This window comes from Budorcas taxicolor, chromosome X (assembly GCF_023091745.1).
Source record: "Budorcas taxicolor isolate Tak-1 chromosome X, Takin1.1, whole genome shotgun sequence".
NCBI lineage: Eukaryota > Metazoa > Chordata > Mammalia > Artiodactyla > Bovidae > Budorcas > Budorcas taxicolor.
Genome location: NC_068935.1, coordinates 120,970,386 through 120,983,709, shown reverse-complemented (window position 1 = coordinate 120,983,709; position 13,324 = coordinate 120,970,386). Strand labels below are relative to the sequence as shown.

Here is a 13,324-nt window from a genome sequence, read left to right as displayed (position 1 = left end):
ACATGGACAGAAGATATAAATAAACATTTCTCCAAAGAAGACACACAGATGGCCAAAAGGCACATGAAAAGATGCTCAACATTGCTAATTATTAGAGAAATGCAAATCAAAACTACAATGAGGTCATCACCTCACACAGGTCAGAATGGACATCATCAAAAAGTCTATAAATAGTAAATACTGGAAAGGGTATGGAGAAAAAGGAACCCTCCTACACTGTTGGGAGGAAGGTAAACTGGTGCAACCACTATGGAAAACAGTATGGAAGTTCCTTAAAACACTAACAACAGAGCTACCATATGATCCAATGATCCCACTCCTGGGCATATACCTAAAGAAAGTCATAATCCAAAAAGATACATTCACTGCAATGTTCACTGCAGCACTATTTACAATAACCAAGACATGGAAGCAACCTAAGTATCCATCAACAGAGGAATGGATAAAGACGATGTGCAAAGAAACAGGAAAACAATAGAATGAAATATTATTTAGCCATAAAAAAGAATGAAATAATGCCATCTGAAGCAACATGGAGAGACCCAGAGATTATCATACTAAGTGAAATAAGCCAAAGACAAGTATCATATGATATCCCTTATATGTGGAATCTAAAAAAAAGATACAAATAAACTTATTTACAAAACAGAAACAGACTCACAAACAGAACACAAACTTATGGTTACCAAAGGGGAAAGGGGGGAGATAAATTGGGAGTTTGGGATTTACATATACACATCACTATATGTAAAATAGATAAACAGCAAGGACCTACTGTATAATACAAGGAATTATAGTCAATATTTTATAATAATCATATAGGGAAAGAATCTGAAAAAGTCTATCTATATATATAGAAAGAGAGATACATAACTGAATCACTTTGCTGTATACCTGAAACTAACACAGTATTGTACACCAACTATACTTCAGTAAAAAGTTTAAAAAGTCAATGTTTTAAAAGACAGAAAGTGCCAGGGGGATTGTTTTAAGGGGAATTATTTAAAGAAACATGATAACAACATATAATGTGTGCTTGGTCGCTCAGTTGTGTCTGACTCTTTGTGACCCCATGGACTGTAGCCCATCAGGCCTCTCTGTCCATGGGGATTCTCCAGGCACAAATACTGGCTTGGGTTGCCATACACTCCTCCAGGGGATCTTTACAACCCAGGGATCAAACCCAGGTCTCCCTCATTGCAGACAGATTCTTTACCATCTGAACCGTCAGGGAAGCCCCAAGAGCGTACAATACATGCTCCTTAATCATACCCTGACTCAAGAGAAAAGGTTATAAAGAATATTTTAGGGACAACTGGCATCGTTTGAATATGGATCAAATATTAGAAACAATAATTGTATAACTTAAATTTCTTGGGTATAATAAAGTTGCTAATGTTATACAGGAGAATCGTCTTATTCTTAGGAGATACATGTTGAATTATTTATGGGTAAAGTAGTCTCAACCTTACTCTGAAACAATTACATGAGGAGAAGTGTATATATTTGTATTTACTGAAAAAGGGCAAGAGTAAGGGAAAAGTGGTAAAATGTTAATTTGAGAACTTAGGTGAAGGGTATATGGGTGATCATTGCATTATTCTTTCTACATTCCTGTAGGTGTCAAATTTTTCAAACTAAAACACGGAGAAAAGGGATAATCCTTCACTATGGTAGAATCCAAAGGTTGGATGAAACAAAAATGGAAACAAAAGTACTGAAATAGCAGCTTGGAAAATTAGAATGCATCAGCTGGGTGAGAAATTTTAAGTAATGCCTTCAGTGCTGGAAAAGGAGCCCCAGGTCGGCCACTAGGAGCAGCAGGTCAGCTGGAAGTGGCTGGAGGAGAGAGAGAAGACAGGTGGATACTTCACTCAGATAAGAGTCACCAAGGGATTTTTTGCTCTTAACTTGGGTTTCCAAGTCAGTTTTCCATGCAGCAAAAGAGATTTCTCATTGAAGACTCCTAACTCAAATTTTTGAAACAAATCAGACTTCTCATAGGCCTCCAGACTCCATGCTGTACAATAGCAATCCTGTAACATTCCCTGCTACCCCACTCCCACACACATAATTAAACAGTTTTTCCCAGTTTGAATGTCTTGGGTATAACCGGCATTAGGAACCAAGAATTCAATGTAACAAAGAAAAGATAAGCACCTGACCTGCCTCTTGAGAAATCTGTATACATGTCAGGAAGCAACAGTTAGAACTGGACATGGAACAACAGACTGGTTCCAAATAGGAAAAGGAGTACGTCAAGGCTGTATATTGTCCCCCTGCTTATTTAACTTATATGCAAAGTACATCATGAGAAACGCTGGACTGGAAGAAACACAAGCTGGAATCAAGATTGCTGGGAGAAATATCAATAACCTCAGATATGCAGATGACACCACCCTTATGACAGAAAGTGAAGAGGAAGTAAAAAGCCTCGATGAAAGTGAAAGAGGAGAGTGAAAAAGTTGGCTTAAAGCTCAACATTCAGAAAACAAAGATCATGGCATCTGGTCCCATCACTTCATGGCAAATAGATGGGGAAACAGTGGAAACAGTGTCAGACTTTATTTTGGGGGGCTCCAAAATCACTGCAGATGGTGACTGCAGCCATGAAATTAAAAGATGCTTACTCCTTGGAAGAAAAGTTATGACCAACCTAGATAGTATATTAAAAAGCAGAGACATTACTTTGCCGACTAAGGTCCATCTAGTCAAGGCTATGGTTTTTCCCGTGGTCATGTATGGATATGAAAGTTGGACTGTGAAGAAGGCTGAGTGCCGAAGAATTGATGCTTTTGAACTGTGGTGTTGGAGAAGACTCTGGAGAGTCCCTTGGACTGCAAGGAGATCCAACCAGTCCATTCTGAAGGAGATCAGCCCTGGGATTTCTTTGGAAGGAATGATGCTAAAGCTGAAACTCCAGTACTTTGGCCACCTCATGTAAGAGTTGACTCATTGGAAAAGACTCTGATGCTGGGAGGGATTGGGGGCAGGAGGAGAAGGGGACGACCGAGGATGAGATGGCTGGATGGCATCACTGACTCGATGGACGTGAGTCTGAGTGAACTCCAGGAGTTGGTGATGGACAGGGAGGCCTGGCGTGCTGCGATTCGTGGGGTCGCAAAGAATAGGACACGACTGAGCAGCTGAACTGAACTGAACTGAAAGCTTTAAAGTATGTATAGCTAAACTTGACTTGGAAATGACAGTATAAATTTATGAGGTTTTTTGTTTTCTTTTTAACATACATTCAAGCTCTGTCCACTGAAAAAGCCTAGAAACAATGACAAACTAATAAAAACATATAGTTCTAGTGCCCAGATTTCAGTGTCTAACTACCAGTTTCCCATTAAAAGGAACCTGAGGACTCCTTGGAGAAATAGCTGATACCAGGCCTGGGGCAGGAAATGCATAGGATAAGTTCAAGGTATCTCATTGTACCAGAGAGCAGAAAGTTATCAAAGACTAGGAAATGTAAAAATAGCTCATCACAGGAGGCAGCTTAAAGGAGTTCCCACTGACCAAAGATGTTCATTCCAAGGAACAGGAAGAACAATGGCTGCAATTTACTGAAACATATTTACTATGTTAAAATCCATGAACTCACAGTGATACTTTCTTAAAAGGCAGAAAAACTGTCATCACTAGCTAGTAAATGTGTAAATAAAGCAAAGAATGAAACATTGATCCTGATCTTCCTTGACAAACCAAACTACCCTAGCTGGTAAAGAAAAAGTCTTCTTTACAGATCTCTGGCTAACAAATACAGGAAGAATGTCAGAATTTGAGAATCATTTTATATCCTCTAATGAAAATGATTAAACTGCTAATCAGCAAAGGAGATTAAAAGCGCTGAAGGAAGACTGATGGGAAACTAGCTATTTGTAAGATGTACATGGGATACATCTTGTACTGTACTACACCTGCGGATTATTGTTGATCGTAAGAGGATAAACTGAAGTGCATAATGGAAAGATCAGTCTGTTGCTACTTGAACCCACACACTAATCTTACCTTTACTATGAGTGGGAAAATCTGACATGATACAGTAGAGACAGCATCACCTAGGAAGTGCTCTCACCAAATACACTGAATTCAAATCTAACTAAGCTTTTAGATCTAACTGCAATTTACAGAAAATACGAGGGATAGTGAAACAAGTTAAAAAAAATACCATGAAGAAGCAATGAGACAAATCCAGAAAGTGAGACGCTGTATACAACAATGAATCTGGGCTTTTGCCCCCTTCATGAGAAGGGGTAAAGGACAGGTGGGTGCACACAACCATTCCAGATTAACACAGACTGAAGAGACTGCACAATTTTATGAATATGCTAAAAGCCATTAAACTGTACACTTTCAATCAGTGAACTGCATGATATGTGAATTGTATCTCAATAAAGTTGCAAAGAAAAACAGACTTAAGAGACATAAAAATCAAATGCAGTAAGTGGACCTTGTTCAGATTCTGATTTAAATAAATCATTAAAAAGTGAATATGAACTATTAGAATACATTAAGTACTTACTATTATTTGTTAGGTGTCCTAGTGGTAATGTAGTTATTTAAGAAAATATCCTCATTTTTAAAGCAATGTCTACACTAAGGTATTTAGAGGTGAAATGTCATTATATCTGGAATTGCTTTAAAATATGACACAGAAAATAATATACCTTTAAAAAAGAAGCAAATATGGCAAAAGGTCAAAACTCTTAAGTTTAGGTGATGGTATCTAGAAATTTATCAAAGTCTTCTCTCCAGTTTTCACATATCTCCAGATATTTGAAAAATATATTTAAGGACTTCCCTGTAGCTCAGATGGTAAAGACTCTTCCTGCAATGCAGGAGCCCCTCAATCCCTGGGTTCAGAAGATCCTCTGGAGAAGGGAATGGCAATCCACTCCAGTATTCTTGCCTGGAGAATCCCATGGACAGAGTAGCCTCGCAGGCTACAGTCCATGGGGTTGCAAAGAGTCGGACAAAACTGAGTGAAATTTATTAGATCTAGAATAAATCTAGAAATTAAATTAAATCTAATAAATCTGGAGATTTACTAAAGTTTTCTCTCCAGTTTTCAGATATCTCCAGATATTTGAAAAATATATATTTTATATTTTTCAAAGAACAGGAAAAAAGAAGAAATAGGAAGAAAAAAAAAACAGCAATTACCCTTTATTTTCAGAATCACGAGCCACCATTACAAATGTCGCATCCAAAACAGGAGAAAAGTCATTGCCATGTAACTAGAGAACAAAGAAAAGAAAATGCAGCTGTAAGAAATGCGTTTAGTGGGAAGACCTAGTACAATCTTAACAGATACCAGAGCCTTCAGGAAAGGCTGCAATTAGCAAAAGAGGACAAGTGCATTCATTAATTGCCATCTGCTGAGATGCCAGAAACATGACTAGGCTCTGGCAGCTGGCGGGGAGTGGCAGCAAGATCAAGCAATCTGTGGTCTAGCAGACAATGGAGACACCTCCAAAACCCAAACAGTGCACAGAGTGAGAAGGGCTGGGATGGGCACAAACTATGCCTTGGAGCTGCATGACTGGGACCCAGGGCAAGGGTCACAGAGGGACCTTATGCATCACCATCACTTAAGTGTAACCATCTTGCAGAAGGCTGGCTTTCTTCAGGCCTAGCTGTCCTCCCAAAGGCACACACAACCAGGCAGACCTCCCATCGCTCACCCAGACATTCAAATTTTCTGGAAACTTGAGTGTGCCAACTACTAGGATGTGCCTGTTTCCTTAGCCCAGCACAGGGGCTTCCAAGAATGGATAAGATGGGTGACAACTCCATGGATTAAGCTAAATACGTACAATGCAGAGTCCATCAAGATTTTAAGGTATTTTTTTACCCCCAGGAGTCTGTACTTCCAGGAAAGTTATATCCTCAAGTCCTATCGTAACCTGGGGTTACAGTTGATTCCATCCTCAACAAATCTTATCATTAGTCCTCATGACCAATATCCGTTCAACCCCTTATGAGTCCTCCCCTTCAACTTTGGGAAGAGTCTCCCCCACCTTATTATGTCCCTGTCCTGTTCAAACCTTTCAAGAGTTCCTCCTTTCTCCCAGCATCTGTTCTAAGCCTGCTGGAAAGCCTCTGCCACGGAGCCCAGATTTATCTCCAGTTGTTCACCAAACATTCCCCTCGTGCCTGCACCTTTTTCTCTAGCCACACCTAACAACTTGGAGGTCCTGGAATGTCCCATTTTGTCACCTGAGCACCTCCTCTCCACATCTTTGCCTGATGCCTTCCTCAGGGTGGCATTCCTCAAGATACTCCTCCCCATCCCCGGTCCCAGCCCTACTCCCCAGGCAGAGTTGATCATTCCCTCTCTTTTTTTGCCACCTAAGTGGAAACAAAGGCCTCTTCTGACAGTGGTTCTCAACATAAGCTAGGAAGATATCACCCCCTAGGGGCATCTGGAAACATGCAGGGCTGGTGATGGTTGCCATGAGCTGAGGGACATTACTAGTGCAGCGCAGGTAACACTTCACAACACAGGGGAAGGTCCTGCAGAACAAAGAATTCTCCCACGTACAATGCTAATAGTGTCCCTGTTGAGAAATAGTGCACAGTACTTAATTTGTGCTTAGTCGCTCAGTCCAATCTTTGTGACCCTTTGGACTATAGCTTACCAGGCTCCTCTATCCGTGGGATTTTTCAGGCAAGAACACTGGAGTGCATTTGCTGTTTCCTCCTCCGGGGGATCTTCCTGACCCAGGGATCGAACCCACGTCTCCCGCATTGCAGGTGGATTCTTTACCACTGAGCCATCAGGGAAGCCAACTTAATTGACTATACCATAATGATTTACTTATGTGTCTGTCTTCCTACTGCACCGAGAGCTCCTTGAGGACAAAGACCATTTTTATTCACATGTTTATCCCAGCAACTGGCACAAAGACTGGCAGACAGCAGATACCCAATCAATGATTCTCAATGAATGAACTGACTGTTGAGCACTACTAGAGTGTGAACTCCAAGAGAATGGAACTTTCTCTGTTTTGCTCACTGCTGTATACCGAGCACAGATGGAACACCCCATAAATCACTGCAAAGTCAGTGTTAAATGTTGGCCATCAGGAAGTGGAATAGATGACTCACTCCCAGATCTCCCTGGGGATGCGCACATAGTCAAACAGAAAAAACATGTGCGTATAGAGCTTGTAGAGAAGAGGATAGCAGGAACCAGAAGAGAGGGACGTGGGGAAGGAACAGGTACTATGAGCTGAAAGGATCAGGGACAGATTGGAGTATGATGTGACCTGGAAGCACAGGTGGAATGAGGATATGGGGAGCCACTGCCCAAGAAATCCCGGCAAAAGGAAGATGTACAACAGGATACTCATTCACTCACCTACTGTGTAATGTTCCAGTTTATTATAATTAACATGCACTAGTGCTAAGCATCATGGATGCAAAACAAACAACTCTACTCTTAGGATGCTCAAGGTCTCCAGTGGTGTGCTCTAAGAAGGTGTGTGAACCAGCCACTAGGTAGATTGGTGCTATTTATGGAGCATCTTAGATCCTAACTGGTGTCTCATATGGTAAAGAATCAGTCTACAGGAGACCCGGGTTCGATCCCTGGGTCAGGAAGATCCCCTGGAAAAGGAAATGGCAGCCCACTTCAGTATTCTTGCCTGCAGAATTCCATGGACAGAGGAGCCTGGTGGGCTGCAGTCTGTGGGGGTCACAAAGAGTCGGACACAACTGAGCGACTAACACTTTAGATCCTAACTAGTCAAAGGAATTTAGACTTTGAACCACAGATAATGGCCGTTGAAGGGTTCTGAGAAGGGAAATGATATGACTGAAGATCGGTTGTGGAAGATCTATCTGGTAGATATGTGTAAAATTAACACAGAAGAGACTAAAAGCAGGCAGAATAATTAAAAGACAACTAAGATGCTCACACAAGAGGCAGTGAGGGCTTGAATGAAACTCAGAGGCCGGGGGAAGGGGAAGCGAGGACTCTGGTGAGCAACAGTGGGTGATGAATCTGCAAGACTTGGCAAAAGGCTGCACAGGACAGGGAAAAATTAAAGCTTTCACAAAGGTTTGGAGCTGGGAGAAACAGGAGGGTGGGAAAGGGGAAAGCGAAGGAGAATCAAGATTGGAAAGGAAGCTGACACAGTCTGGAACACACTGGACTTGGGAGACAGCAAGAGTACACATCGGAGAGAGATCTATGGGAACCCCAAAAAGCAGGTCTGAAGGTCAAGCCTAGAAGAGATCTAGAACCATCTCCATAGCAATGATGATAAATTGACATAATTGGCAACATTTGATTAGTGGCTACTGTGGCTAACAAAACAGCATCTCAGAGAGGGCAAGAAATCTGCCCACAGTCACACGGCTAACAAACAGCAGAGTTAGGATTTTTTTTTTTTTGCTCACACCATGTGGCATGTGGGATCCTAGTCCTCTGATCAGGGATCGAACCCGTGCCCCTTGCAGTGGAAGTGTGAAGTCTTAGCCACTGAACTGCAAGGGAAGTCCAAGAGCTGGAATCTGAACCTACATTTTAGCCAAACCAGAGGCAGGGTATCTATTGCCAAGCTCCCTCTCTGGAATAAAAGATCACTTAAGCCATGAGTTATTCATCAAAATGGCCAATGAGAAATGCAAATTTAAAACAAAAGTGTATTTCTGACACTGATTTTTCACTGGCTCTCTTCCAAATAATTCCTTTATCTCTTTTTCAATCTATTTGTCCAAGATTCTTAGAAAGCAGGTCTTATGCCAGGGATCCACTGTGAATCAACCATTAGGACTAACAAAGGAAGTGAACAAATCATAGCACCATCCCCAACAACTTCATGTTTGGTTTTAAAAGCAGTATGATTATTATTATTTAAAAGCAGCAACAAGGGAGTTTAAAAAATTCAATGTTTACATACAGTATCAAATTTTAAAAGTACCTATTTTGTTTATTTAACTTAAATGCAGAGTACATCATGTGAAATGCTGGGCTGGATGAAGCACAAGCTGGAATCAAGATTGCCGGGAGAAATATCAATAACCTCAGATACGCACATGACACCACCCTTATGGTAGAAAGTGAAGAAGAACAAAAGAGCCTCTTGATGAAAGTGAAAGAGGAGAGTGAAAAAGTCGGCTTAAAACTCAACATTCAGAAAACTAGGATCATGGCATCCAGTCCCATCACTTCACAGCAAATAGATGGGGAGACAATGGAAATAGTGACAGACTTTATTTTTTGGGGCTTCAAAATCACTGCAGATGGTGATTGCAGCCATGAAATTAAAAGACGCTTTCTCCTTGGAAGAAAAGCTATGACCAACCTAGACAGCATATTAAAAAGCAGAGACATTACTTTACCAACAAAGGTCCATCTAGTCAAAGCTATGTTTTTCCAGTAGTCATATACAGATGTGAGAGTTGGACTATAAAGAAAGCTGAGCACCAAAGAATTGATGCTTTTGAACTGTGGTGTTGGAGAAGACTCTTGAGTCTCTTGGATTGCAAGGAGATCCAACCAGTCAATTCTAAAGGAAATCAGTCCTGAATATTCATTGGAAGGACTGATGCTGAAGCTGAAATTCCAATACTTTGGCCACCTGATGCAAAGAACTGAGATTGGAAAAAACCCTGATGCTGGGAAAGATTGAAGGTGGGAGGAGAAGGAGACGAAAGAGGATGAGATGGCTGGATGGCATCACCGACTCAATGGACATGAGTTTGAGTAAGCTTTGGGAGTTGGTGATGGACAGGGAGGCCTACAGGGCTGCAATCCATGGGGTTGCAAAGAGTCAGACACAACTGAGCAACTGAACTGAATTGATTTTGACAAAATAATTTTAATTACTGCAGAGCAACCTTCAGACTTTTTCCAAAAGGTGAAATGCTTCATGATTTCTTAACAGAAAAGAAAAATGTATCTGAATGATAGATCCATCTAATATCCTGGTATAACTAAGTTGTTCTTAGATAAGTTTTCACAATGAAATCTTTAACATACTCTGAATTATTTGATTTCTATACTATTATCTTCAAGGTACTTTTTCTTGACAAATTTCTTTATCTCTTTTTAAAAATATATTTTTTAATTTACTTGGCTGTGCCGAGTCTTAGCAGCATTCAAACTCTTAGTTGCAGCATGTAGGATCTAGGTCCCCGAGAAGGGACTAAACCCGGGCCCCCTGCATGAGGAGCACAGAGTCTTAGCCACTAGGCCACCAGGGAAGTCCTTCATTACCTTAAAATAGCTGTTCTGACTTGTGCTCATCAGAGAGGCTGTTCCTAGATGCTACAGTAATCTAAGTGACTGTTATGGGTTCAACTGTGTCCCCCAACAAGATATGTTGATGTCCTAACCCTCAGTACAGGTGAAGGTGACTGTATTTAGACATAGGATTATTGCAGATATAATCAGGTAGGATGAGGTCACACTGGAGTAGGTGGGCCCTTAATCCAGTATTATTGATGCCCTTGTAAGAATAGAAGAGACATAGAAACACAAGAGGAAAGTGCTATGTAATAAAGAAGACAATGAGTGTTACAACTACAAGCCAAGGAATGCCAAAAAGCCAGCAAACCACTAGAAGCTATGAAGAAGCAAAGAAGGCTTCTCCTATACAGGTTTTAGAGGGAGCATGGTCCTGCTGAGACCTTATAGCCTTCCAATTGTAAAACAATTAATTTCTGTTGCTTTAAGCCATCTGGTCTGTGGTACTTTGCTACAGCAGCCCTAAGAAACTAACAGTGACCAATTCCATTTATGTTTAACAGAACTCAGACTGTTGTGAAATTCTCTAGGGTAAAACCAGAAATAAGTACCTGAACATGGAGCTATATATGATTTGAAAATAATAAACACTAAGCATAAACACCAAATAATCTGTCAGTCTTTGTCCAGGAGGATACTAATACACCATCTGTATGACGTGAACTTGAATTGTTCTTCTGTAAGTGGAAAACTTATAAAACTATACACCTATCTATGGACAGATAGGTAAGTAAGCTTTTCTTTCACTCAGGCTAGCTGGCTGTATTAGAAAAAGGGGGCAGATTTTGGGCACAGACACACCTGGAACATATGCATCTTCACTTCCATGGATGTCTTCCCAACCCAACTAACATGGCCACTGAACTTGATGTCCTGTTCTGGGCTCAAATTCTTCTTACACATATCTACAAAACAGAAAATCAACCTGAGCACAAATCATACTCCAACTTTTCTGTACTGTAAATCGACATATTTCATTGGAAATTTTCATAAATTCCACTATATTTCTTCTTGGTCTTGAAAACTAAAAATATGATTCCTTTTTGACATACTGAAGACATATGTATGTCTTTCTGAAAAATAAGGCAATGCAAAGAATATAAAAAGTGAAACCAGAATCATGCAAAACCCTTCCACTCGAAGATAATTATAAAAAACATGTTGATACATAGTTGACATTTTCATATGCATATACATATATATACATAAAAATTCCTCCATAAAAGGAAAGTATTTCCTCTAATATCAATATTTTATAATTACTAAAAATTCTAAGTATGCCAAGAAAATAATATCACTTACCAATCTTGTCCACCAGGGCTGTAACTATCGATAAAGGAGACATCTTAGCTGAATGAATTTTGTTGTGCATGTAGCAAATAAGAACTGTAGGAAAACAGAAGAGAACCAAATAAAGGAAAAAGCAAAATTATTTTTTAATGTTCACAATTTACTCCTTGAAATTCATAAACAGTCTTATCTGGTTTTGAAGACCCAATTCCCCATATCCCACTAGTGGTCATATCCTAGAACCAAAGATTTTGATACATTAATGAGATCTAGAAATCCTCTAATCTGACTGTTGAATTTTAGCTCTGATGAGGAAACTGAAGCCCAAAGCCCAGGTCTACCAGGTGGCTTATTATCACTCAACCAAGGTATGGTGCCTAAGGCAGCAAAAGACCCAAACACATGAGTCTGAAAACATCAAACTTCTTCAAAAAGAGAAATAAAAGACAAGGACTCACCTACCTTTTTTCTCTTGACTCTTCCTGAATCATGAAGCTATTATTTGGCTTAGAGCTCTCCCTCCTTCCCCATAATACCCTCGGCTCCTACACTACCCCATGGTGATCTGTGTACTTCCCATATTTTAACAAGTATGTACAGGTGCTAAGCATGACTCTATGTACCTTACAAATATCAACTCATTTAAAATTGTACTGTACTTCTTCAATAGCATTCCTGCCTACCCGATGATTCATTCAAATTTGTATCATCAACCCTCAGGACTGGGTCTGTGCTCAGTATCTGCTGAGTAACAATAAACTCTTCCATCCATGCACCTGCTAAAGGATGTACTAGGAGGGGGATGAGGAGCAAAAGGCAAGAAACTCCATTTAAAAACCTTTATGGTACCCAGAAAGGAAACTGTAAGTTCTGACCTACGGCACATTAGTGGAAATGAAGACAAGAGAAAAGATCCAAGAGCTAAGAAAGCAGGTTTGACAAGACTTAAATTAACTCAGGTATCTAACTTGCATGAGTGAAGACGATGTACCATTCACTAAGAAAAAGGATATACACAGGAAGAGCAGAGTGGACTATTTTCAACACACTGAATTCAGGAAGTCCATGGCAGATCCAAATGAAGATGGCCAAAAGGCAGGACAAACTAGTCTGCAACTCACAAGAGCAGGCCAGGAAATGTACCTTATATAGCTCCCATACTAAAATTGATGCTTTTGAACCATGGTTTTGGAGAAGACTCTTGAGAGTCCCTTGGACAGCAAGAAGATCAAACCAGTCAATCCTAAAGGAAATCAACCCTGAATATTCATTGGGAGGACTGATACTGAAGCTCCAGTACTTGGCCACCTGATACAGAGACCCCGAGGCTGGGAAAGATTGAAGGCCGAAGGAGAAGAGGATGACAGAGATTCTCTTGTGGAGCACAGGCTCCAGGCGAGTGGGCCTCAGTCACTGTGGCACATGGGCTCAGTAGTTGTGGTCCAAGGGCTTAGTTGCTCTGTGGGATGTGGGATCATCCTGGACTCGGGATTAAACCTGTGTCCCCTGCATTAGCAGGCGGATTCCTTATCACTGAGCCACCAGGGAAGCCCCCATTTTGGGTTAGCTTCTTTATCTTTTTCTTATTCATTTGTAGTAACCCTTTTATATAGTTTATTATTTTCTTCATTCTTCTTTTTGGTTACTCTTTCTTGCAGACATGTGCTAGGGTTTTTATTGTTGTTGTTAACAGTATCTTTGGTCATATGGGAGTTTTTCAATTTAAAGCAGTCAAATTCAGCAATTCATTTTGAACTAAGACTATTACTA

At 40.4% G+C, this 13,324-nt stretch overlaps 1 protein-coding gene across 2 annotated transcripts in view; it reads right to left on the bottom strand.

The window, feature by feature from the left end:
- The window catches only part of ACOT9 (acyl-CoA thioesterase 9), a 30,422-nt gene that overhangs the window by 5,064 nt on the left and 12,034 nt on the right, over positions 1–13,324 (bottom strand). For both annotated transcript variants that reach the window (XM_052663310.1, XM_052663311.1), the window contains 3 exons: positions 11,567–11,650; positions 11,066–11,169; positions 5,170–5,243 (listed from right to left, as the gene is read on the bottom strand). In XM_052663310.1, coding sequence (XP_052519270.1) covers positions 5,170–5,243; positions 11,066–11,169; positions 11,567–11,650 — 262 coding nt within the window. The remainder of the gene's footprint in view (positions 1–5,169; positions 5,244–11,065; positions 11,170–11,566; positions 11,651–13,324) is intronic.